Here is a 27665-nt window from a genome sequence, read left to right on the forward strand (position 1 = left end):
CTCTGGGATTTTATACATGCGAGTTGTTCTGTTTCTTCCCTTGACCCACTTAAGCGTTCGCACACATTTTAGTTTTATCAAAGTCTGCCAAGGAGACACTCGCTGAATTGAAGTTGGAGGGCGACAGCTGACCTTCAGCACTTCTCTGTGTGTGCCGCTGCCTCCGTTACACTGCAGGGGAGTGTGTTTTGACAGAGACAATTAATTCTGTCGTTTCTTCGGAGGGTTTCTCAAACGTTGCAGTTTTAGCTGGTGGGAGCTGGCATCGTGTAAATACCGTGACATTCCTGAACAGTGGAGTGTTATTTTGACTGCTCTGTATTATGAAAGGCTGTCGTACCTAGGGGTGCAGCCATGTATTTTATACAGGCGAATACTTTTAATTACTGATGTGTGTGTTAAACTTTAATTGTGCATTTAATAATTTCATCTGCAAATGCTATGGTATAAATTATAGCTCTCTTTGCACAGTTACTCTATTTTAAAGTACCTTTGTTTTCAATAAATTACTGACACTCGATGCTAAAATACACTGATCAGGCCTAACATTATGACCACCTTCCTAATGTTGTGTAGGCCCTTGTACAGGTGTGACTCACCAGAGAATGGACATGTGTCTTCTGAGGGTGTCCTGTGGGCCTCTGTGGATCATATCACAGATACTTGATCAATTCGTGATCTAGTGAATTTGGAGGCCAGGTCAACACCTTGTACTGTTTTTCATGTTCATGTTTTTTTTTTTTTTGAGCAAATCAAAATATTTACATACTATAGATTATGTCAGCATCCGTACTCTGATTTTATGCAGCGTACTACTCAAATCTGCAGATGGGAACAGTGGAAGGAGTGAGTTACCTTAAAGAGAACTTGTAGCCTGCAGCTCTTCATCTAACAGCTCACTGTGGCCGCTCCTACTTCTTCCATCACTCATCGCCGTATTTCGATCTAATAACCAAACATCTCGTCCTGGAGATGAATTTTATGATGAACAAATGTGGGACGTTACTGATAAGCCCCACTTCATTTGATGTGCCCAATTTAAAGGAACGCTCAGCTGGTGTTTCTGCCCGGAAAGTAGCAGGAAATGACCGGTTTGCATATGGGGAGCAAATCTGATTTAGCATTCTGAATTCACATATCTGTTGATCTAGATTACATTGGCTGTAACGTGATGCTGGCAACACTTCCTGGGAATGTTGCCACTGACTCCCAGTTCTTAATAATTGAAGTGTATAAATATTGCAATGCTGTCATTTGTCACCATTGTGTTGCCACATTCCGCTATAGATAATGACCAATCAATGAGTTACTCATGTGTGAGACTTTGAGACCTTTTAATGTTATTTGTCGTTGTTTATTTTTAAAGTGAGACATTGAAAAGTATTCACATAAACACTGCTCTTCCTGGAACATTGTAATCCAGCAGGGTACTAGGATCCAAAATGGTACGCCTTGCGAATCCGAATCATTTAATTCCACTTCCAAAGTCATTGGAAGCCGGCAGGTCAGTCCACAGTTTAATTATCCAGTTTAATGAACACCTCACCTCCTCAGACTTGTACCTGAGGGATGTGCTCACCAAGAGCGTGACGGGACTAATGCAGCCATGACTTTACTTGGTTACTTGAGATTGCAGCTCTTCCCGGATACCCTCAGCCGGTTGTAATAATCCCGGAGCTCCTCTGTCGCCTCCTCCTTGATGCTTCTGCAGCAGAAAAGGAGCAAAGCTGTGGAGGTGAAGCCAGAGCAGAAGGTACCGCTGTCCGCTGTCGTTATCCCTCATGTCGCAGGCGGTCAGGTTGGATTATTGGCCTCTCGTTGAAAACGATCTTATCAGCGAGAAGAAGATGCACTTCCAGCAGTGGCCTCATTTCCACGCGCATGTTACTGAAGGAACTGACCAGCTTTAAGCTCATTTGTACGCCTAAAGGCTTCTTTGAAGTCTTAAAGTAGGCTGCTGGCACAGAGCAATGCAGTTCATCCTTAATTATTCATTCATCTCATGGGGCTGTGTTTTATTTACTTCCCAGTCAGTCAGCAACACAATAAAATTGTTTTGGGATTCTAGTAAAAATGCAGTTGACCTTGAGACTGTATGATTTTGCTCTGGCTGTCGGTGCAAAATGAAATATGCTCGTTCCCCCAGAGGACTCAGCCTGCTCCCCATGCATTCTGCCTCTGATGGATCTCATGTATGTGCTGGTTCCTTGTCATGCTCCCGTACACAGCGCGCAGCCTGTCAGTAAGACCAATACATCTCACACTGACGCACGGCGGGCAGAGTGGATTGGAAATGTACAAGCCTTAAGCTGCAGCGTATGAAATGTAAGCTCGCTGTTTCTCAAAAGATGTTTTGAAGGAGCAGGATGCAGCCGTTACATGATTCTATACGTTTGCGCTTCCTCGCGACATCCTAAACGAGATTAAGTATTTGTGGTTCGGCTGATGGTGACAGGATGTTTTCAGAAGTCCCCCTTTTTTGCGTCTCACTCGATGTTAATGAACTCGGAAGCCTGTTTTCTTCTCGCCTGAATAGTGATTCAGAGATGCCTGGGAGTTCTGAGCTCAAAGTAAAAGCCCAGAACCCAGAATCTTTCTTCTCCCTTTTTCATTTCAAAGACTGAGCCGGCGTTTGCTTGAAATGGAAATATTCACACCCCGATGCAAAGTGCATAACAAATGAGAGGAGCGTGTGTGGAGAAAGCTGTTAAAGTTTGATAGGGTGTAACCCAGTCTGCACTCCCTTTAATGGGGTTTTGGGTGTGTCCTTTTAAAATTGAACCCCCCCCCTCGTCGTATCCGTTCTCTCTGTGCCCTCTTCTAAGCCCTTGTCACTCCATCTACAGTGTTTGCTTTATTGTAGCTGTGGCAGCCATCTTGACGGTCACGACTGGCTGCTCTGGAGCTCTCTACAGAGCTGCCTGATAGCATTTGAGGGCTTGAGGGGTCCCTGGGCATTACCGAACCCACCCTCTGGCGCACGCACACCCCCCCTTTCAAAACATCTTTTTCTTTCTTTTTAATCAGAGTTGTTAAATATTCCAGTTCTCACACCCGCTTCCCTTTCCTTTCTATATCTGTCTTACTCCCCCCCCCTCTGCTTTTGAGCCACACACACACACACACACAGAGGGATGCACTGCCTCTAGTTTCAAGACAAGGAGATTTGACTTGCATGAGGTCTTGGCCTATGCATCTCTCCATTTAAGGCTCTCTCGGTGTGTGTGCATGTGTGTTTCGTGCGGGTGTGTGTGTGCTGTTGTGTAAAGCGCATGCTAATGCGGGCTGGTCTTGGTCCTCGCAATAAGACTGAAGATGACAATCCAGGGGGCACATTGTGTGGGCCAGCTCTCTGAGCTCCACAGATGGGAGGAGAGAGAAGGAGACAGAGAGCTCCAGACAGAGACAGAAGGAGGCCGCTATCCACTTCCCCACTTCACTTTTTAACTTCGTTTTCGATTTGCACTCCGCACGTCCACTAGCCACTATGAAACCAGCTTTTGTGAGTATTGATTTCCTTACAGACAACAGCTCTGCCGTGGGCTCATTAATCTTGTGTACCTGCCATGAATGAATTGAATAAGAAAATAATTAATGCTTTCTAGCATTTCTGTGGATATTACATTTCTTGTAAAGCCTTCTTTAAATGGTGTGCACTGGCTGAACCTCGTTGCTTTATCTGCTTAGGAAAAGGCTGGAGCCTCCCCCTCACGTTGTTGTCCTGCTGTTCTTTTTTTTTTTTTTTTTTGGTTTATTGTTTAACGAATCCTCGGTGGCGTTTTAAACTCATGCATCATTTCTTTGTTCTTTTTCGCTGGCGTTGTATTTCTGTGTTGGGAACTCGTCGTTGCGGGTGCATTTTTGTGGCCTTGCACTTCGTTAAGTTTTGTGCATTTGACCCGCGGAGATCAAACCAAACTGTGGGTGTGTGTCACAGCTCGGCTGCAGCCAGCAGGGGAAATCTATTCTCTGATCCCCACCAGGGGGAGAACACAGGGGGAGCCACGTGGGGGCTGGGACGTGCAGCCGCTACTCTGTATTTTAACTTTTTTTCGCGAGATGTGTTCATCTTTTTGGGGACGAGTTCATAAAAACGCAAGTTTGACATTGGGCTATTTTGGGAAGATGCTGGCGGTGTTGCTGACAGTGCTTCGTCCCGCTGTGGCATTGAGGTGCTGGCACCTTCTACAGACGACGTTTGTGCTCCCCTTGATGCCATTCAGTCGTCCGCACTTTTCATTCAGCCCTTGTTGCGGTGCCAGCTTGCCAATTTTCGGGCCGGTGGTCTGGGCACGCTCACTCCCGCGGCAGCCTTTTGTTTCACCCCTGACCGCGCTGCGCCAGCCGTCCTTTTAGCTCTCCCCCAGAACCCCCACCACGAGCTTTGGTTTTGCATTGTTCGAGGCTGTTAATGAAAAGGCAGTTTGCGTTTTCAAGTCCCCCCCAAAGTGGCAGTCGAGTTATTCCGCTCAGTCACCCAAAGCGGCGGGCCTGCTGTGAGAAGCAAGACAAATGGGTAGACGCGTCTTTAATCTCGCCCTGACCATCTCTCGTCCCCGCCAGCCCTTCAGCTGTTGACCTCCACCTCGTATGTGACTTCTGGCCCCGCTCATTGTGTCCCCTTTGCTCGCAGAGAGCCCCTCCAACAATGGACGCCTCTCCATTTCAGGTCTGTGTATTGATTCCGTCCTGCAGCACAGAAACACATTCCACTCTCTCCCTCCTCTATTAAATCTCGCGCCACTGAGAATCAGTCCACGGCCACGAAATTCAGGAGGCTTTTCCTCGTTGTGGACGTGGTTTACCTTGAGGAAATCACTGGCCCCGATCCCCTGATAAAGATATATTTACCCCGCTCCAACACTATATCACACCTGCCTGAAGGTTGCCGCTTCTAAATCTCAGTGGAGTAGCCAGTATTCCCTTTTCCATTACAAGGACGAGAGAAACCAATACACCGAAAACATAATGCAGCTGTTTGTTTGTTTTTTTCCCCTGTTCTACTTATGCATTTTGTTGAAATGAAACAGTTTTGCAGGCTGACTTTGCCTCTGTTTAAATTGCATCCAGCCTTTTTTTTTCCTCTTATCTGGGAACAATTGGAATCAATCAGAAAAAAAGCATCCCGACGTTGTTTGCACATTTGGCAATCAGCGGGCAGTAAACTGCAACCTCTGCTTCAGCGTTTAAAACGTCCACTTATCTCTCGAGAAGAAAATAAATAAACTTAAAATTGCGCATCACAGCAAAATCTCGGCTCCTTATCGCCCCCTTTCTGCTCATTGCTTTAGAATGATGCAAACGGACACGAGCGCTGTCCTCCCTCCAGCACAGACCTCTGTCACTTTATGGGGCGAGGACCCTGCCCCGTCCTCCTTAACCCACTGAGCTTCGCGGCCTGCGCGTCTGATTTTTACAGATACGGCCCACAATTAATCCCAGGGTTCTTTCTAATTAGCTTTGTCCTGCTGTGGTCCAATAATTCAGCGACGAGTTCAGAGTTCAGAACGGGGAAGGGAGCCGGCCGTACGTAGCTCAACTACCGTGTTGCGGTAATTGAAGAGGCGAGTGACGGGGCCGTGTAAACCGTTCGCTCTGTTTACACGGGCCTCATTGAGGCAGGGCTTTTTATGGGAAAGTTATTAAAGGCATTCTTGGTGAAAAAAAAACTGACAACCAGTAAATGTCACAATAAACGTGCAGCGATGTAGCTCAGTGCTCTCGCTCAGCATCAACCGTTTCTCCTCCAATGGTCTATAAATGGAGATCACACATGCCTAATATATACAGTAGGTGTGATTATCTGTCTCATATTTACTAATCAGGCATAACTTTATGACCACCCTCCTAATATTGTGTAGGTCTCCCTCGGGCCGCCAAAATCATTGTGACTCATCAGAGAATGGACGTGGATCTTCTAAGGGGGGTCCTGTGGTGCCTGGTAACAGGATGTTGTTAGTGGGGGGCTTTGGGTCCTATGGGTTGAGGGGAGGGGCCTCTGTGGATCATCCCACAAACACTTGATCTACTGAATTTGGAGGCCAGGTCAACACCTTGTGCTGTTCCTCATGTTTGCTGGAGATGGCTGCTGCCATCAAGGAGTGTCATTGCTATGGGGTGGGGGTCCATGGTCTGGTCTAGGTGGGTGGTACATGTCTAAGTAACATCCACATGATTGAATGCCAAGGACCAAAAGTTTCCCAGCAAAAATATTGTGTTGTCACAAGATGTGATTCATTTGTCCTGTCAGTGGTCGTAATGTTGTGGCTGGTCCCTGCATATGACCTGACTGTATTTTTTGCTGACTCATCCGGATCTTTGCTCCAGCAAGAGAGGAGAGAGGAGAGTGGTTGCCAGTTCTCCATCAACCGTTCCCGTTTAATGACTGACACAGAGAACATGTGGTGCTGATAGATGGAGGTTATTTGTGGAGCTCGTGTGGCTAATCTGCCATCTGGTCAATATGCCGGATTCTCATAAACAGTATGGAGAGATCACATCGGGCAGATGGATGATAAACGTATCGCAATTCTGTCCTTTTTCTTTCACCTCTTCATTTTTGTCTTTCTGTGCAAGAAGTCAGACACTGAGGGAGAAGTCGTGAACATGAACGTTGGACGTAACACGAGCGCTTCATTGTTTGTTTTCTGTATTTTTTCTTATTCTCTGATTGTTTGGTTGACTTGTTACAAACACCTTTGAATTAACGGTTCGGTTCAGTGTTTTAAAAAATGCCTTGGGAAAAAAAAGAAAAAGAAAAGGGAAATCTGTCCTGCCAAAGGATAGAGAGCAGAGTGTTAATACAGGACTCTCATGGAAGGAAGGAAAAACAAAACCTTGAATTCTCTCTCAGCAGACAGAGACGACGTCTACCGCCACAAAACAAGGACGATCTAATTCCCTTGACAGCGTAAGACGCCCATCTTCATACCAATAACCTCCTGGTCCTTTGGGGTTTGACTCTATCCTCTTCTGGGGTATTCTTTTTTTTATTATTTCAGAGGTAGATGGAGGGTCCTTTCAGGCTTCTTGGAATGACATAATCTCAGTGATTATTCATTTCTTTTTTCAGTCTTCAGAAGCTTCAGGTTTTTTTTTTTGTTTGATTTGGTATGCGGTCTGACAGCAGCATATTCAGATGCACCATTCATTCTTCAGACATTTCTCTTCTAATCACGTACCGTTTTACTGCCAAACATCCACCTACTGATCGATGATGAACAAACGTAGACTTCCCCTGCGTTTATTTAATCATACTAATGGGGGACGTTAAACCTTTTCTGAGCAGCATCCAGGGCCTGTGCTCTAGAGCCGGGACGGTTGTTTTCACATAAAATATTATAAAGGTGCTCTTTTTCTTTTTCTTTTTTTTTCTTTTTTTTTTGCCCCCCTCTCCAGTTTATACAATGTGGGCTTATCCTCACAAAGAGCTGCAGTGACCGTACCTGACAGGTGTGACAGCGGCACTGTCACTCTCTTCCTTTTTCCCCTCATTTCACTCCCAGTGTCCATGCATATTCAGCTCTGGGCTAGTTGAAAGAGGAGCCGCGTCTTTGTGCTGTGACAGGTGTAACGCTGCAGCTCCGTGGCCCACTGCTGCTCCAGCGTCCCTGCGAAGTGAAGGGAACTCCCAGTATTTAGTTCATGGGGGTCTGAATGTGAGCACGTGTGTGAGAGATGAATGTTACCGACTGTGATAGGACTTAACACACCGGGGACGTTTGCATGCATTCAGTAGAGACGCATGAAATTACTGCAAGAAAACATGGGTTTGGCTCTCGCTCTTTGCAGAAGAGTTCACTCTGGCAGCTCCTTCTTCTCGGTGGTTTGCCTTCAGAGCCGTAGTTGACTAATTCTTAAAAGTATTGCAGCAAGCATCATGTACCCATGTGGTGTGGCATGCTTGAAAGCCTCTTCTCCAAATGCTTTATAAAACCATTGTTTCATTTCTCTCCCCGCTAAATTTCACAGCTCCACTTTTGTGCGAGACTGTCAGACCGGTCCGTCTGTCTGTGGCGGCACTGTTTTTGTCCTCGGGCAGCAGATGGGACGCCGGTATCTGCAGCCAAGCACCAATAACTCCTCCGTTATGAGACAATAACAGTGACTGTATTAATGCGACCATAAATAAGATGCAAAGGCAGTCAACCATTTTGCAGTTGCTTAAGTTGCCCTTCATAACGTTTATGTGCCTTCATAAAAGCCGCTGCGACGGACTTTCGCTCTTTAACGCCGCCATCAGCTGTTGCTCATCGCTTGAGGCATGGGGGGCATTTCCTCTTGTTTTTTATTTTTTTTGCTGGTGAAAGGTGGAGGCTGAAGCTGCGACATCTTTTCCATGCTCTTATCTCTCTCTCTCTCTCTCTCTCTCTTTCTGTCTCTCGTCTGTTCCCGCCCTCAGATCGAGAAGATCATGACCCTGATTGGCGCAGGCATCGATTTTTCCAGAGATCAGCAGTATGCCACACCAGGTAGAGTATGATCATTATTATTACCCTTTTTTTTATGCTGTAAAAAGCCAGAAATCACCGAATAGATGTTAAATGGGTCGCTTCAATTTCAGAAATTAATTGTCGATGAAGGTTCGGGGGCTAAACAGTGACAAGTGGACAGTTTTTCCATTTTAGTGCGTGTCCCCGCCAGCGAATGTCGTAAATGCGCAAATGTCACTACTGTTGCATTATTAAGCTCGTGTGAATCTTATAGCCAGCCCTCTGGGTTTGTACAAAAAACAAAAACCTGACTTACCCGTTCGGCTGTAGACAGAGATGTACACTGCAGTTTTTGATCTGCATTTCCACAAAACCTTCAATGAGCCATTCTGACTATTTGAGATTTCTTTGGAAAATGACTTTTCAACACATGGTGCGTTACTTTACATTCAGACATTCTCTCATAAAACATATCTGAATGAAGAAACCAATTCAAACCTTTAACTAATGATGCTGATGCACTTAAAAAGTTCACATCATCATTTTCAGCGTGGATCTAATTAGGAAACATGCGGTTTTGCTGTATTACGTTATGTTTATAAAATAAACAAAGTGTCAAGTATGATTTAACTTTTGCAGAATGTTCCTGGAAACACACACGCTGCTGACACCCAGTTCAAGGGTAACATCAATAGAAATCTAGGTTGTCTGTAGCCATTAGCATCCGCTGCAGACAGTCTTGTTCAGTTTTGGTCTGAAAGAAATAACTTTGGGACACAGGAACTCACAGCCCCTTGTTCAAAACTCGGCCAAAAATATCCACTGTGTTGTAGCTTTGAAGGGCTCTGTTGAGGGGCTTGTACCACGGGGCATTTCGTTTTTGCTGTGAATTCGTATCGAGCGCTTAAAGCAGTCTGGCACCTGGATTCTCCTCGTGCAGAAGGAGCCACCGTAAGTGGGGGTGAACACTGGCCTCAAATGGAAATCAGACGCCAGGTGCCTGGTCTGTTTTAATGAGGAAAGGAAGGAAGGCAGTGCTTTCAGATTTCTTTTTTTAATCACTGAGTCTTTTCTGAGTGAGTTTCTAAATCATGAGGTACCATCTTTATCTTATCTAAGACCGATCCTGTTAAGGATCTCGTGTCTGCTCCTTTGTTATTCTTTAGGGTTTTTAAAAGCCTGTCATCAGCGTAGATGGATGTTAGCAGCAACTCGAACAAGCGACTCCTTCCTCTTAGCTTTCCCGCCTCACATTATCACCTTCAGCTCTCACTTTGCCCAAGCTCCATCTTAATATATTTAAACTTCCTTCACACTAACTAGCCCTCTTGTTTGGAGTGAGCTGTTTAAATATTAACCGCGACGTATGTCAGGGGGATGAGCTCGTTTTTCCTTTGTAGACTTGAGGAAAGCTGACACTGCTGCAGTAAAGCAGTTAGTGCCCCATCACCGGGGCTGAATCCGCCACGAGTCTGCATCCACTCCTCCGTGCATGTGAGCCGCAACCTTTTATCCGCCCGCGTCCGCGGCTCCGGCTCAATAAAGCTGCTGTCGGGAGGCCATCAAGGGACTCTCTTGGGGATAGGCTCTCAGTTTGATGCTCGTGCGAGAAGCCGCGTCACTTTCTTCCCCCCTCTCTGATTTTGGCCCAGCGTTCGCCAGTGACGCCTCTGTAGCTGGCTCTGCGCCCGCGGACCCGTACTTTCCTGCTCTGCGCTGATTAGCTTCTACATCAGAGTGGGAGAGATGCTGGCGGAGGGGGACGGAAACGAGTGTGAGGGGAAAACAAGGGGCCGAGGTACAGATGCAAAAACACGAGAGCAAATATAAGTAATGAGTGACGGGGTGTGGGGTGGGGTGGGGGGGATCTGTAACTGAAATGGGAGCTCGCACTCACAAAGAGCAGCCACCTGCAATGTTTCAGAAGAGGCGGAGGGGGTGGTTGAGTGGAGAAGGGAATGCAATGAGGGGTGAGAGAGGGAGAAATACAGATAGGGAGAGAGAGAGAGAGAGAGAGAGAGAGTAAGGGAGGAGAGAGGAGCAGCAGGACTGAGAGCAGGCAGGACAATAGGAGGACGCCACTTCGGCATCTGTAGGAGTAGGTGATGTGCTCTTTAGTGCATAGGAGTGGACGAGAGAAGGTTTTTGTAGAAAGTGGCTGCAGCTGGACGTGACCGCATCTCACAGACCGTTTTAGCTCCCACTCCTTGCAGTTCATTCTGGGAGCATTACCATTATTAAAAGTGCTCTTTAAAGTAGCCGCCCGGAGCCCCGGCCGGAGTTATTTTCCCTGCACGTATTTCCGAGCTTCTGGAGGGACCTGATGGGATGTTTAACGCCGGAGTCGCACGTGGATGAGGATTGTTGCTGCACCAGGCTGGACAGATGATAGAAGCGCTGAGGAGAGACAACGAAGCCGTGCATTTTACACATAAATGTTGTTGTTGTTGTTTTTACTGAGTTGTCGGCTTTCTTTACGTGCTGTGCTGCACGAGGTAAAACGTCGCTATGAGCAGAAAAGCCATTCACTCCGTTAACTGCTAAAGGTTTTTCTTGTGCAGTGAAAAGCAACTATACCGATTTTAAGTGCGCAGGAACTTATTTCCATTGTAGTAAGTGTCTGTATTTTGCTTTTAACTTAAACGCCTCGCCGACGTGTTCGGTGGAGTAGAAGAAATCATCTGTCTTCATACCCGTTAGGCTGCTCTCAGCTCGGCCCGCTGACAGCTGTCACTGTAGTTTTGGAGTGTGATCAATCTCAGCTCATTGCAGCCGTGTCTCAGTTCACACTTTTTCCCCGTCCTGCTGCTTTCTGTGTGAACCCTGTCGCACATCAGCCATATTCCTTGTCTGCATTGTTTGTGGAGGCTCCAATCTTCCAATCCAAGTTTTCTGGTTGTGTGTATCAGGGATTCACCAGCTCACTAATTAATTGCCCTGTCCTCAAGTGTCCAGTTAAGTTTGTGCTTGCTCAAAACAAATGACTTTCACTTAAAAGTTATCAAGAACTGCTCTCCCGTTGCTTCGGATTTAATTCAGCTCCAGCTTTGGAAGTTTTTATTTTTGATGTTTTCTCCTGACGTGGGACGTTCAGACTTTTCTCCTGGTTGGATGTGAAATGCTTCCTTTAATTTATCACTCCGTGTTGATTGTAAATGTGAGAATTTAGTCGATATTTGCTGGTACTCCACCAGCTCACATCCCCTTCCTTATCCCCTTCCCCCTCCCCCGAGTCGAGGGGGGTTTACTTGAATCCATTTCGGGTGACTGTGGTTCGGCCCCCGCTGCCCCGCGGGAGCTGACGCCCTGCCCACGGAGGACACTGTCTCCCCCGCCGTCCTGCTGCCGATGCGCTCGGCTCTGCTGGCCGAGAATGATGTGGCAGTGCCACGTCTCGTCCTCGGAGTGCCGCTGCTACCGGCTGAAAGGTTTCTCCCTCCTCAAGCGCTTTCCCCTGTCGGCAGGTGCTGCGGGCCGGCTGCTGGACCAGCCCGTGGGAGACTGGCTGGAGCACGTGGGGCTGCCGCAGTACGAGAGCAAGCTGCTCCTGAACGGGTTCGACGACCTGCACTACATGGTGAGTTCCTCTCCCGCTTCACTGATTTATATCTGCTTTCTTTACACACACTTCTTTGCTAACTTTTAGATTACTTTCCACCGGTGTGCAGTTTGTGTCTTTTTGCGTTTATCCAATTGACGCCACCCTTAGTTAGGAGAGAGGTTACCCCATTAGCTTCATCTGTTTCCTCAGCAACTCTATTGTAGGAATCTTGCTTTAATGCCAAAACATTTCCTCTTGTTCTTGCAACAGACCCTTGAACAAAGCATCTATCGATGTTTGCTAAATATACAAAGCAATTCAATTAGACAGTGTGCAGTTGGAGCCCAATTTCTGTGTTCTCTGGTGTTGTGTGTTCTGCACCCTTCGACTCTCAGACGTCCTGTCTCCTGCCCATGAGGCCGATGTGCTGGCCTCTCTCTTATGGTCAGAGGGAAGGCTGCCAAATAAGCAGCTGATACCCGTCCAGAGCGGGAGAGCGTCTCTGTGAGGAATGGGATGCTGTTTCCAAGCCGACAAGTTTATAGAGCCCACGAAGCGCGACGCCGCTATGAGTTGGCTCTGTTGCTTTTGCCTGTAATGAGGCCTGATGGCGGAGGGAATGAGGGGCCCAGCTGGTAGGCTGAGCCGGAGGGCAGCGCTGAAATGAGGCAAACCTCTCAGGTGTCCGGCCCGTCATGCATTTTCTCTTTAGCCACAGGTTTCGTTCCACTCAAACCCACCATGCTCGATCTGGATTCACTGATCACGTGTTTGACAAGAAAACAAAGCACGGCATTTGCGCCGCTATACATTTATTTTCATTTCACTTTTCTCATGCCATACAGCATCCACACCATTCACTGATTAATGATTAATCACTGATGGAAAATATTTACAATAAAACACTGAAGAAAATACTGGTTTGATAAAATTTCAAGGTTCTGAGACAAATTTGTCAAACATAAACACATGGCACCATTTTTAGTGTAGAGTCATTTAATGGAAAACTATAGAAAGGTTGACAGATAGTAATAGACAGAATAGATGTAGACTGACGTTTATTTTTGTTTTCACAAACCTAAAGGTGCAATACAGACTAATCCCTGTGTTCAACTGAATACCAAATAAATTTTGTCCTGGAACTAAAACATGTTGTATGTTTTAGTAGCATGGACTCAGTAAATACTGTACATATAAAGAGATCAGGTTACCTGTGCACATTTGCAGGAGCATCGTCCGTTACAGTATTTTGATCTACCAGACACTAAGCAAAACCACTCGAGACATCCAATTAATATTTAAATAATATTAAAAAAGAAAAGAAAAAAAGGAAATCCTATTAGATTTTTTTTTTTATTTCCTGCAGCAAGTTTCATCTTAAAGGGATTTCTGAGATTGAGATCGCATGACTGGATAGATAGGATTTTGGCCACAGGGCAAAACCACTGCAGAAATCCAATTAATTCCACACACACTTGATCAGAGAAGCAACTACCTCAAAAAAATCATGACAGCGGTGACGGGCTGAACCCTGCCCAGAATGCTCTGAGTAGATACATGTACAACTGCTGCGTATACACAAAAACGTCTTAAAACTTCTACCTCTTAGTCTGACTGAAATATTGTATGTTAGGATTTCTATAGAATAATTGACAAAGCTAGAAACACTGCCCTAAGGAACACCTATATATATAAAAATATGAATGTATAGCTTCCATGATGTTCACCTGAAGTGTCCTTAGTCTGCTTTACATAACCTGAGCACAGAGCACTCATCTACTTATCTGCCTCTCTCCTTCTCACCCCAAGTGAACAACAGCCACGTTTAAGTCGGTCTTGAAGCCTCTGAAGTTCCTCTCTGGGTTTAATCTTCCTACTGTCTGTTAGTCTTCAGCCTTGAGTCCCCTTTTCTTTCCCACCGAAGTAGAGAGCTGGCAATATTTCTATCTTTAAGCACGGCTTACAGACCACCTGGCTCCCAGAAATTGCTGGAGGATTTAAAAGGAGAGGGGGGGGAAGAAAGTGGTAACCTTTAAACAGCGTGTCATTCCCACAGCAAATGTTGACCTTTTAAGAATCACAATTTAGCCTCATTTGGAAATGAGAATTACCCTCTGAGTCACCTTGCCTTCGCCAAACTTTTCTAATTGAGTTTAACGTGGAATAGTGGAAAAAAAGTTTTTCTTTATCTTAATATTTTTCAACACATCGTACGGAAACTCTAACGCGCTCAGTGTCCTCTCCTCTTCAGCTGAGCTGCTACAGGATGTCCAACATGTGCATTTCATTTGCAGACAGAAACTGTTTTCAAATGTAAAACTTTTGCATTCATTTAAATCTTTTCAGGAAATTAAAAAGTGCATACACACGCCTCTGTCCGCTGTGGCCAACGTGCAGTGAGACCACTAATTAAACCGTGTTGACTCTGCCACTCAGCCTGCTGTGATCTCTGTCTACCCTGCAGACTCGCTCGAGGAGTGGATCAATACCAGCAGTGATTGTGTTGTGTTCAAGCAGTGTGGCTGAGACGAGCCACTTCTGAAACCAATTAGACGCTTTTTATCGACTCGTGGAGCAAATGTCCTTATGAAACGAGCTCTGCGTAGCATTGTTGTTCTCCAGTCTACTGCAGTACTGACGAGCAATGCTCGCTGAGATGTAACGGCTCCGTTTCTCTGTGCTCGGCCTTTCGTGGCTGGACCGAGTTTCTGCTGGCGTCTCTGCAGGGTGAAGCTTTTACGTGGCCGACTGGCGGAACACTAATTCTAAACTCAGTCCAGGTGACTCAGAGGATTTGCACGAAGGTTACACAAACATGTGAGCACACGTGTGTTTGTGATTCTCAATCTAAATTCAACAGTGTCTCAATTTACATCGATCAGGCATAACATTATGACCCCTCGCAGACCAGACACCCCCACCAAATTGCAGTGACAATCCTTAAAGGGAGCGCCTATCTCCAGTGGGATGCAGCCTGATACAGACACACAAAAACTGTTTAGGAGCAACTCCATGAAGGCGTTGACCCAGCCTCCAAATTCACTAGACGACAAACTGATCAAGTATCTGTAGGATGGACTGGACCGAGCCTGATCCTCCTCAAAAACCCCCATTAACAACATCCTGTAGCCAGACACCACAGGACACCCTCAATAGACCCATGTCCATTCTCTGATGAGTCACTACTGCTTTGGAGGCACAAAGGAGACGTATGCAGTATTAGGAAGGTGGTCATAATGTTATGCCCGATCAGTGTGTACGTCTTCTGCTGTTTCTTTCTGCGCTTGTTGTTTTTCTGTCTTTCAATAATTGCAAAGAAGTTATGCTGGTGTGGGTCAATACGACCAAAGCCTGCAGAAAAATCCAGTAATGGCTTGGTACATTAGAAGCTCGAGGAACTGGTAATGGATTAATTGATTTTTTTTTTCTGGTGGCAATGTATTATTGTCCATTTACCCATTTAAAGAAAATGTGTATGGATTAGATTGGGAATTAGATTAGATTGGTTTTTACGGCCCTTATGGTTTCTATCGCGTTTTCTTCTTAAGCCATGTGTGGTCATAGGGTGACCAGTTTATGAGGACAAAGTATGACTCTGCTTTTTATTCCTCTGGACTGGGAAAACAGAGTTCCATTTAAATGAAAGGAGAGGGAAGGCAGAAATGGATAGAGGCACAATCACAAAACAACTCAGTTTACACCGCTCTAAATGCGTCCACTTCACACATGTGTTGCTGTGGTTAGCTTTTTCTCAGCTTGTGTCGCCTGTGGAAGCACATTCCTCAAACATTTCCACACAGTGTTGTCTCATCATACAGTTTATATTAAGGCTGTAGACTTTATTATTGAAGATTAAGATGTTACAGATAAAATAATCTGACATTATATATTATGATTATATATTCACGCAAAAACGGGCAAATCCTCACATTTTAGAAGTTGCGTTGTTGCCTGATTAAGTTTCTGTAGCTCAATTAACAGATTCGTCAATTAACATTTTAAGTTCTCAGATTTCAACAATATTTCACCTACAGGGATAGAAAACTGAGAAAATGACTTTGCAAATGAATGGTGAACGCCCCAGGCAGCTAATCAATTATTAAAATTGTTGGTGATTGATTGCTTTTTGATCGATTGCTTGATTAATGGACTTAACATTTCAGCACTAATGTCTCCAACAGAACCACCAAACCTGCATGGTATTATTCACAGCAGTTGTCAAACACAATTGCCCTGTTTGAAAGAGCTAATATTTAAGGCAGGTGTTTCCTGTGCTTACCACAGAAATCATAAACCATAGAAATAAAAAGCTGCATTGAAGCATAGACACTTAAAAGTACAAGTTTGCAGAAAACAGCCCAGGAAATGGAAAGAGTATAAAGCCAGTCTATTAGCGCTACTGTATATTTCCCCTAACAGAGCCTTTTATCAGTTAATCTCCAGTGGGATAATAATGCAATGATCCATTCACTGTGAAAGCTCTATTATACACCCGGCTCTCCAAACACTTTCAATCCTCAGCTGGAGTTGCACCAGTCAGCGGGGTGCTGCTCAGAGATAATGGACTCTGAGTGGTTCCGTTCAGAGCGGTGTATCAGGAAAGTAAAAGTAGAGGCATTGTGACGTCTCGTGGTCAGTGTGAGCTGTGACCGAGGCCTTGGATTGGCATTTGTGAACGAACCCCCCGTGACTTCACCCGCGTCCTGAAAGGTGGTTTTGAATGTGCCGACTCTCCATCTTGGCGCACACACTCAAAGCGCCCATAACTTTAAATCATAGCACAAATTTTATGACTGAGGAAGTTGGCATCATTTCGTTTTTCCTATAAAGTTTGGTATTTTAACATCAAAGGTCCACGAGGTTCGACCTCAAGTGGCCTTTTGAGGAAAACTGCAGTTTCTCCGCTTTGACTTCATTTTTTCATCTGCGGATGTTGCCCTTTGATGCTAATGGTGCGCCAGTGTAAAACTGTGTGTCACCGTCTTACTCAGCAGAATTGTCGTCAACATTGCGATTCCACAAGCAGCGTCATTCTCACTGACGGCCTCACTTCTCCCCTCCATCCTCTCCGTCTCTCGTTTGCATCTACGGCGTCTGCATGAAAAACAGGCTGTCAGGTTTGACCTACAGGCAGCTCCTCTTCTACCCCGTTGGTGCTGTGTGTGTGCAGAAGTGAGCACCTTAGGATTAACTTGAGGTCCATATTGAATAGTCAGCCGCATGGACCCTGAGCCGTCACTATTTGTTCCTGAGGCAGCAGCAGCCCCCGTAGAGCACGGTGATGCTTTGACAGATGAGATTTAGCCGCCGAGCCGATGTGTAGACGTACCACATGTGGCTTACAGTCAACCGGAGGGACCTTGAGCTCTAATTCAGGTCAATGAGAGTACCGCATCTCTAACCTAACATTTATTATGACTGTCAAACCAATGCAATCAGCTAAAAGGACACCAAAATGAATAATGCTCGGTTCCTTTTACACGTAGAGATGTTTAGATTTCCCCTGCAGCCACCGAGCCCCAGTCATCTGCCCGCGCCCCGGCGTGCCGCTCCTCCATCTCATATCGCTGACCACTCTGCAACTTTGACATTGATTTATCGCTCCCATTCTCCATTATCCATTACCTGCCACACAGTCTCAAAGGTGAGATTGTGTGTAGCCGAAGACCGGTTTGACCATCATTCAGCGGGTCCCTGTCAGTCCCCTCCCCCCACGCGCTTAAGTCTCATTTAAGGCGTTATTGACGCGGCCCCCTTACAGCAGCCAGTGGGTTGGGTTCCAGCGAGGCTCTCACTCAGACGTAATTGACCCTTTTTCTGCAACGCTAGCATACTCGTGATCAATATTTAAGCTGCGGCATAGGCCCCACGTCTTCACCACATTTAACCTTGGGTCCAAACAGTCACAGATGATTTGAATGGAGTTTGTGCGGATATGTGACTTTCAGGAATTCGTGCAGTGTTGCTTACTTGAAACATATTTGTCCTCTTGTATGTGTCACATTTTCCAAAGGGACTTGTCCAAATAAAACTAACAGTGATCCTGATTTTGGGTTTTCCTCTGTAGGGGAGCAATGTAATGGAGGACCAGGACTTGAGAGAGATTGGAATCACAGACCCGAGCCACAGGAAGAAGATCCTGCATGCAGCGCGTTCATTTCCAAAGGTGACATATCACTGATTCCTACTCGGATGTCAGTGTCGTGTTAAGACCAGTCTTGAATTTCCTCTAATGTTACATCACAATGTGCAAACCTCCACTGAATACTAAAGCACTACACTCCATTTGGGAATCATAACAAATAGTATTTACACAAGTAACATACAGTTTGATTTATTTACACTCCTAATAGAGGGACATTTCATCTATAATTAGTTAATGTTTTAGATCAGGGGTCTTCAGCGTTTTTCAGTTTTTCAGTCCCCAAACTGATGGAGAGATAAAGTAGGGACCTCCTACCTACTATATGTGTTCTCGGCCTAATGCTATTTACAAAAAATCATTATAATTATAAGTTTGTATTCAATATTTAACTATCCCTTATCCCTTTACTAAAATATGTTTTTCATGTTAATGTGGATTAAAAGAAAATTTAATTTGTCGGGGGAAAATAAAAAATATATAAAAAATTAATAAATCAACCAAAGATTTTGCGACCCCTCCTGCAGTACCTCCCCGGATCCCCTAGGGGACCCCCTGTCGCCCCCCTTAACATTAGGATATGGTATCCTAAGGCTTTGAGCTTCACTGGCCATGTTTGCGTGGGGTTTCTATAGCCTGGTTGAAATCATTCTTATTCCTGCTATTTACATTAGATACGTAATTTAATCTAATTTTGTACAGATAAAAAAAAAAAAACACAGGAGAAACATTCAGAATGTGACTGTCAACAGCAGGAACCTGACTAACAACTAGACTAAACTGTCTTGCTGTTGCTACTATGACATATCTGTCGTTCTGCACAGTAAGTACTTTTATTGTTGTAGAATATGATTACAGGGCTTTTATTGGTAATATAGTTTATTACGTTATTGTTTTAGAGCATTTACTGGAGTAAGATCCGTCTCCTTATTTTACCAGTGCAAATGTAATTCTGACTGGATTATGGAAATAGAAAATTGGTTAAAAATGGCAGCGTCCACCGTCCTGAATCTCTCAAAGCCTGTGTGAGTGATGAAGTGTTCTCCTACAGGTGAAAGCGCTGGGCTGTGACGGCAGCAGCTCCCTCTCCTCCTGGCTGGAGAATCTGGGTCTGCACGAGTACTTGCCCAACTTCCTGACCAGCGGTTACCGCAGTCTGGACTGTGTCAAAAACCTGTGGGAGCTGGAAATTGTCAACGTGAGTCACGGTGACGTACATGCGCCGCGAGGAGTATCGGAGGGTGAAATTAGCTTTTTAAACTGTGTTGGAGGAGATCGGAATAAGTTTGACAGTTTGCTCCGCTTTCGAGGCGAGGGGGTTGGGGGCCTAAATCCTTGAAGGTCGGGACAGTTGTACCTGTACATGCCAGGTTTGTGAGAAAGTCCAGGTATTTAAGAGGTAAAGTTATGTAGCAGATCAGGACACAGAAAAACTTCTCTACACACACCACTAGATGTCAGAAATGTTGAGTTGTTAAGTTACATAGAAAAGTCTGATGTCTTGTTTCAAGTGCTGGTCAGTGTGTTCAATAGATCATTCTCTCCTTTTTTCCAGGTACTAAAGATTTCCCTGCTAGGCCACAGGAAGCGCATCATTGCTTCCTTAGCAGAGAGGCCCTATGAGGAGCCTCCAGTCAAACCTCCTCGTTTGTCTCAGATCAGGGTGAGAACCTACTCGCTACTACACTATGCACCAGAGTTCATTTATCTTTCATACACTTTCGGGATCATGTCTGGTACCCGGAGATGATGTTTGCCTCAATTAATTTCAATTTATTTTTAATCTGCAAAGGTTGCAAAGCGTGTTTATCGAGGGAGATTAATGTCAAACAGCCAGCAGCCATTTGCGTCCATCACGGCCGAACTAACCGCGTCTAATTCCGTCTCCGCAGTGCCAAGACCTTCCCGGATCCCAGACCTCGTCTCCTCTCAGTCAGATGGAGCCCTACACAGGACGCTCGATGGACCCTCTGCTGCCTGTGTCGGAGCCTGGGAGGAAAAAAGCCCCAGAGGCCGACTATGACGTTACCCAAAGACATCGCAGCGAGAGGCACAGGCCTCAGGTGTGTGGTTTATCTCTATGTCCATTAGTGTCTTTACGTTGTGATTATAGTGGGCTGCTTCTGGGATGTTTTTGGTAACAAGCGTTATTCTCTCAGGAGCGATATGAAGAAATGTACAAAGAGCCCCGTCTGACTCTGCGGCCGCCCAGTCTAGCAGCACCGTACGCTCCAGTCCAGAACTGGCATCACCAACCGGAGAAACTCATCTTTGAATCCTGCGCGTATGAAGCGAGTGTACGTGTCCACTCTTCCTGCATAATTCAGTAATGTGTTTTTTTTAGGCACCAACATTCACATTTTCTCTCCCATTCCCCTGTAGTACCTTGGATCGATGCTTATCAAGGAGCTAAGGGGTACCGAGTCCACGCAAGATGCTTGTGCCAAAATGCGGGTATGCCACGGGCCTCTCTAATCTCAAGATATTATACATATTATCTGAGTGCACAGTGAACCGCACCGACACGTTTCTTTCTGTGTGTGTTTTTCCCTCCAGAGGTCAACAGAACAAATGAGAAAAGTCCCAACCATCGTCCTTTCAATCACATACAAGGGCGTGAAGTTCATCGATGCTGCCAACAAGGTGAGAGACCGTATTCACACACACACCTCCATGTCATGTGGCACATCAAACCGATGCCAGGCCTTTTTCTTTCGTCTTTCCTTTGTGTGATTGTTAATACCATACTTGAGAGTTTCTGTGGTGAAATGCTGTCATTGGACACTCCCTACTTAGGGACTAGTTGACAGGGCGCCAGTTTCTAATGCAGACTTTCGTCATTGTCAGGTTGAGACTTAAAACGTCCTTTTGCCTATTTTTGTTCCTTACTCCTTAAAATACAGTGAACTATGAATTATTAGGTCTGATAAAAAATAAAAATCATCATTATTTTTGCTACACATTCACATATGCGTTGGAGCAGTGCTGCATTTATGTCAAAATCACACTCATGATGCATTGTAGTGTTTTTAATGATTTAAACACTAACATTGTGATAACACCGTCAACTAAAACAGTTACAGAGAGCTCAAACTATACACTCTTATTACCACCACCGAGTCTTATTTGTGTCTTGCTTCTCTGTGCAGAACATCATCGCGGAGCACGAGATCCGTAACATTTCCTGTGCAGCCCAGGATCCAGAGGACTTGTGTACGTTTGCCTACATCACTAAGGACCTGCAGACCAGCCACCATTACTGCCACGTGTTCAGCACAGTAGACGTGGTAAGGACATCGGTCCGCTTGTTCCAGGCGCATTCATACACAAAATTTAGTTTTTTCTTTGCTGTGGACAGTGTTACTCCCGCTAGCTACTAAAAAATATATATATTCCCCTAATGGGGAAGTGTTTGTTTAAGCAAATCAGCCCATGTGTTCCTTTTGCCGCATGATAATTTCATCTTTTATGCTGCATAGAAAATCGATAATAAATTATCATAGGCCACATATCTGTATTTCTGTACAAACAGGTCTTTAATTCTACAGAAACCACACAGGCTGACATAGCATGAAGAGCATCTGTATTTCAAAGTAAAAGGAAGCTTTTCATCAAGTGCTGAAAACTTTCCCCACTGATAAATTTGTATTCGTCCAGCATGGTCGCTCATCGTTACACTGAGGAGTTATAAAGGCCTGGCCGACGCTCTTATCTCCAGACTGCCCTATCTCTTCAAGGTGCCACGCTTCAGTTGGGCCTGATTGCCTCCCCGTAGACACGGCGCTACCCTAGCCGTGATAACTAGCCCTCCATTACCCACTCCGCACCCCCAGAGATCACATGATTGTGCTGCTAATCTGCCTCCAAAGACCGAGTCGTTTTAACAGCGCTCAATTTCCGCTGGTTGCTGTGATACTCTGATCTCTTTGATTTTCCTCTGTGCGGCCGAAACAAGAGGCCGCCCCTGGCTGCAGGCCTCGCAGCGTTTTCAGACGCTGCTCTTTGACCTGTATTGACCATATTGGAGCAAAATGCAGATCAGTGCGTTAAGTAAATATGTGTCTCTGCAGCCTGCTATGCATTTGTCTCTGGACAGGTTCCTTCATGAAAGTATATGCAGATAATGTTGTGCGCTGTAAGGTGGCTTCTTATCTTCTTCCCCAAGGCTTGTGGCACAAAACGTGAACGGTCTTGTCTTTTGTTTGAAGTGCTGGTTCATATTTGGAGGCTGTCTGGGTAAAAACAAAATAATCCAACCGCTTTAATGCTCAGCTACGGCGGATGTAATCCCGAGCGGGGCTGCTGCATGAGATTACTGCCGCATCTACGTGTTGTGCGATTTCTTTTTAAAGACGTTTTAAGCAAAATACGTCGGAGCAAACGTATTTTCCCGTCTCACTGAAAACTGAGTACAGTGTCGTTGCATGGTTTTAAAGCCAGTACACCTCTTTCTTTCTAGAACCTGACGTATGAGATTATACTGACACTGGGCCAGGCCTTTGAGGTCGCATATCAGCTGGCTCTGCAGGCACAGAGGACCAAACAGCACCAGAGCCTCCCGGTGGGCCCCGGGTCAGAGGTCATAGAGACCAAGTCCAGCCGACCTGTGCCCAAACCACGAGGCAGCGTACGGAAGTCAGCGGTGAGTTGGACATCAGACACATTATAGCGCAAGACACCATACTCTGCACACACAGTAGGTTAAATATGGGCTGAAGCATGGAGAGGAAAGAAATCCTCTTGTTCCCTATACTTAATGTGTTGTTGGAGGTTCTGGCCTCTCTAGAAGGCCTCCTTAGTGAAGTCCTTCTAGAGAAATTAATATGGTGTAAATCATAAATCACAGCGTTTCACTGCCAATCTTACGGAATAATTACTTTTTATGACGGCATCTTATACTTTGGAATAAAACCTAAAAGCACATTAGCCAACTATTACAACCTAAATCTTTACGGTTCCACTGTGCTGCTGTTCGTCTGGCTGTTAGCATTAAACCATTACGGCGTGAGCCTGTGCTGAATATGAACGAGCTAACATCACATCTCCAGCTGCAGCTTAATGGTTTAAAACACGACTGCATGATTTCTGTCACTTCTTCACTGTCTGCTCATGTTTCCCTCGTGCCTGTCTTTTGAAAAAAGCTTAGCTTTCACGCACAGTTCGACTAACACACACGTGATCCTCTCACAGAAACTCACAACCACACCTGTAAGCTACAGCCAATCAGACTCCTCCTGTCTCATGCTGCTCTGAATCTGTCTTCACATCTGTGCTTTAATTGTCTCTCAGCCACTCCTTCTCTCTGGTTCTTTTATCCTCTTTCCCTGTTTTTTTTTTTTTCCATCTGCTCTTTCCCTCTCTGTCTGACTCTCCTCCTGGCGGTGTTTATCTCTCCCAGGACTCTCCTCCTCCTCCTCCTACTCCTCCTCCTCTCGACCGTCGTCGCTGTTACTGTTACACCTGCACCACCCACCGCCCTTCCTTGTTCCCGCTGCGCTCTGCCAGCCCTGCTGCCCAGGTGCTGCCTTCTCCTGCTCCATCTCCACCCTCTCACACTTTGTCGCTTTGTCTTCCGTCCTTTTTCTGCCTCTCCCTCTGACCGAAAACCACACAGCCCATTTTTATGTGTTGGCATCGCTGCTATTTCCGCCCGGCCTCTTGTTAAAAAACACAAGAGCTGTTTTTCTTTGCTTCGGCTAAACGTTGCCCAGTGGGTTCTTTGAATGCTACTTTTGAATCTGGCTCCCTCTAGTGATAGTCTGGTAGTAATGCAGGAAAAGTTTGCATCCACGGTATTGTTATTTGCTCTGTCTTCAGTTTAAAATAATACTCCTGCTATATTAGTGGCATCAGTTTAAAGTTAAATATGCAAATATGCTTCAAGTTAAAATTAATTCTTGACATTAAAGTGACAGCAGACTACTCACTCTGTTTAATACCAAAAATCTCAATGATGTTATTTTATTTTCTGCTGCTTCCAAGGTTCAGAATGAATCTTCAACACAACGTTTAAGTCTAAAAAAAGTTCTTAAAATTAGTGAGAGGAATGGGAAATATGAGCATCTGTATCTGTTATCCGCTGATAAGGACCAGGTCACGTGTTGCACAAGTAAATTAAAATTTCCATTAGATTTAGGTTTACCTTTTTAATAAAGGCGAGCATAATTAGTTACGTCCTCGATGACATTAAAAACAAAGTCTGAAAATAATTTAATATGACAAGTTAGGCGGTAGACAAAGTTTAATAAAGGCGAGAGTGGCATGTGAATTGAATTACTGCGTGTAAATGTGTCCATAAAGACATCAGAGTGTCATATATATTGATGAAATGCACTGTCTATAAATAAAGTGTCGCCAGTCAAGGTAAATGAAATAAAACCTGATTACATTGCTGTTTTCTCTGAACCCATGCAAAAGCAAGTCGGCACACTACTCAGTTACAGTGCATTTGTGGTAATTATTACTTAATTACTTACAAATGTTAATTGTATTGTTTTAGGTAATAGTCCTCTCTTGATTAGTTGTAATGTAAGCATTATGTAATAGTCCACTCCTGATGAGGCATGTTCTCTCTTTGTACTTTCAGGGGGACGGTGTGGACCAGGAGGGGGACGCCCAGTCGCAGGGCAGCGCCACGTGGCTCGTGGACCCCAAGGAATCCAAGCGCACTATCAGCACTAAGTACGAGACCACTATATTCTGAGTGGACCCCCCTCTTCCTCCTGGGCCTGGTCTCACCCCTTCTTCCTCCCCCTTCCTTCTGTGTGCCTTTCACTGTGACTCTGCCTCTCTCTCTCTGCACTGGACCTCTGCCCTCCCCCGCCTCCCTCCAGCCATCGCTCGTGTCCTCCTCTGACAACTCCGCAATCTGTGACGATTAACCAACTGCTGTCGCTCCTTCCTCGCGTTAAACCACCTCCACGTCTACACCTCTTATCGACCATTAGCGTCGCCCTTTCACCCGGTCAGACCTCTTTTGGCTTGTGTCTCCCAGCCTGCCACTCACCTTCCTTGTTACGTTCCTCTCTGTTTACCTCTACGTGCTTCCTCAACTGTGCATAATGGTTCCTTTTTTTTTTTTTTGAGCCGTCCACTTCCAGCTATTTACCCTTTCTGATAAGCTCTATGTTTTCTCCTGGTGCTGTCCCACTCCGATCTGTTCAACTCGCAACTCATCCCGAGTGCCGAGAAAATTTACCGGCAGGCAGGAGTGGCCCACTGCAAACATCCTGTACCTGGATGGACACGCTTCCTTATGATACTGATCCCGTAAATCTATGCATCAGCCGGACTTTAGCAGACTGTTTGTGTTCAGCGGGATGCTGCTGCTGCTGTTGCAGGGGTTACACGCAAGATTAACGAAGGTTTTTCACTCGTCGGCTGCCTGCTTGAAGCCAAAGGAGGCTTTGATTCTAACACTGTGATCAGGCCCGTTTGGAGCTGATAAAATAACCATTTTGGGGGATTTTCTATAAGAACTGAATAGTTTTTAGTGGTTGTTATTGTTCCAGAAAAATAGGTAGTCCAAACTGTGTTAACTGTCATGCACCAGGATTTAAACCTGATGCTTCTTCTGGGGTGAACTAACTACAACTAAGCACTTTCACCAAATCCCCCAAGCTTGTAACAATAAGTGCATTTTCCCCTGTCTTTACTTTTTTTCTTCTTCCTTTTCAAAACAAATGTCTTCTGTGTCCTTTCTCTCATCATTGCCTTTTATCTACCAATGAGGTTAATGTTTCACAGCTGCTACTATTGAAAACAGTTAATCATTATTAGGGGGGGGATAATTCATCACCATCACGCAGTTTGTTTTTCATCGTCTCGCTGTTGTTTTAACTTCGCTGCTTTGTGTGCATGTGTCTGTGTCCCTTCCCCGAACAGCTGAACACTGTGGCCGCTCCCAGTCAGTAAGAAGGGACAGGAATGCGCCCTGTTACATGGTGGCTAGGATTTTTTGTTGGAAAAGTGACCCACTTCCCGCGCACCAGATCATAATCAACCGGTGGGATCGCAGCTCACCACAGGGGCCTTGAGACAGAGCTTCCAACACTGCACGCTCCCTCGGCTCATCCGAGACCTCATCACTCCTCACATGCGCATCCATCTCTTTTCAAGCCTCCTGTCCTGCAGAAAGCGGTGGCTGTTCTGTGCCACGCAAGGGCCAGATTTAGTTGCATTTCCTGAAAAACAAATTATTGCCTCTCTCACAGAGAGTTAGTGTTTACTGTTTCAGGAAAGGTGCCTGCAGGTTTCAATGTAGAGCCTGTTGCTAAAGGGGAAGTGGCAGAGATAAGGACTATTAACTGTTTTATGTTTTGTCACGATACGAACTGCCTGACATGAGACCTCACACTGTCGGTACACACTCCCTCCTGGATTGTTTGTCCTATATCCAAACACTGTAGCTTCTCTTCATGATCATCAGCTTACATGTATGTGTAACCGTGATAAACAGCGTAATCTTGCATGGGAGGAACTCTCTAACCAAACTCAACGAGCAAAAGGAACTGACACTACAAAGACTGTTTTATATACGCATAACAGGGGGTGATTTTTTTATTTGATTTGAGAGCTGTGTCTGTCTTTTTTTTTTTGTTGTTTTTTTGTAGGTTTTAATTGTTTTATGGGACAGTGTTGTGTCCGATTGCTGGAACTGGATCAGGTGTGGTTCCCCGCAGTTCTCTCCCTCTCCTTCCCTGTTCCTTTGTTCAGTTAATCTTGACTAAGATTTTCCACCAAACCTGCCATGCAGGCTGGTACGACTTTAGATTTTAGCTGCAGAACAGAACAATAGGGCATGTTTCTCCTAGCTAACTCCCAATATGTTGACTGTTAATGGTACTGTTTGGTCCGCCTACGTGTATATGGGTACATAGCAGGTCATTTAACTGTTGTATATGTGGTACGTTGTCCGGCCAGTACGATAACTCTATGGTACACTGTCTTCAGCTCTCTGGTGTCGGCACCTTTAGCCATCAGCCCGGTCCTGTTCTGCTTTTGCACATTGCTAAGGATCAGGAGAGATCTTTTGGGACTTATCTGATGACAACTCTGATGAGAATGATATTGTACATGAATCTAGCAGTCTGTATTTTGATACTTGAATGATTTTTGCTTTTATAGATATCTATATATATGTATATGTATGTACTTATGTAATTTTTGACGTTTGTCGAAAGAGAGAAAAGGACTATGTCTTATAAAGTTAAACATATCGTGAATAAATACCCTGTGATTAAAAAAATAAAATAAAATAAAAGGCTGAGAACATGACTCAGAAGAGGGACCTCACTTCAGAAAAAAAAAAAAAAGATTGTAAATAATCTTGGGCTTCCAGTCTTTTGTATGATTATTTTTCATAATTGTAAAACTAATAAATGGCGCAGTTAGATACGTTTTCCTTGTTGCCTCTTTATCTTTTCTTTTCATTACGTTCAGCATGTTTTTGCATCATTTATTCCATTTGTGTTTGGGCAAACGTGGTCGGTGGATGCGTCAGAATAAAACGTTTTCAGTCCCTCTGCCTTGCCATCGGCTGCGCAGACTT

At 45.1% G+C, this 27665-nt stretch overlaps 1 protein-coding gene across 9 annotated transcripts in view; it reads left to right on the forward strand.

The window, feature by feature from the left end:
* Window positions 1-27516, forward strand: part of LOC125014996 (ankyrin repeat and SAM domain-containing protein 1A-like) — a 62086-nt gene extending 34570 nt beyond the window's left edge. For 2 of the 9 annotated variants that reach the window (XM_047596601.1, XM_047596629.1), the window contains 13 exons: window positions 6854-6910; window positions 8402-8471; window positions 11897-12009; window positions 18041-18139; window positions 19167-19313; window positions 19671-19778; window positions 20008-20178; window positions 20275-20412; window positions 20498-20569; window positions 20672-20758; window positions 21265-21402; window positions 22575-22757; window positions 23514-24669. In XM_047596601.1, coding sequence (XP_047452557.1) covers window positions 6854-6910; window positions 8402-8471; window positions 11897-12009; window positions 18041-18139; window positions 19167-19313; window positions 19671-19778; window positions 20008-20178; window positions 20275-20412; window positions 20498-20569; window positions 20672-20758; window positions 21265-21402; window positions 22575-22757; window positions 23514-23714 — 1584 coding nt within the window. In that variant the 3' untranslated portion in view covers window positions 23715-24669. Of the gene's footprint in view, window positions 1-6853; window positions 6911-8401; window positions 8472-11896; window positions 12010-18040; window positions 18140-19166; window positions 19314-19670; window positions 19779-20007; window positions 20179-20274; window positions 20413-20497; window positions 20570-20671; window positions 20759-21264; window positions 21403-22574; window positions 22758-23513; window positions 24670-24701 lie in introns of those variants that run through there. The other 7 variants (XM_047596619.1, XM_047596672.1, XM_047596654.1 and 4 more) reach the window with 6 other exon arrangements.
* Window positions 27517-27665: the final 149 nt, after the last annotated feature.

The sequence above is a fragment of the Mugil cephalus genome, chromosome 1 (genome assembly GCF_022458985.1).
Source record: "Mugil cephalus isolate CIBA_MC_2020 chromosome 1, CIBA_Mcephalus_1.1, whole genome shotgun sequence".
Taxonomy (NCBI): Eukaryota; Metazoa; Chordata; class Actinopteri; order Mugiliformes; family Mugilidae; genus Mugil; species Mugil cephalus.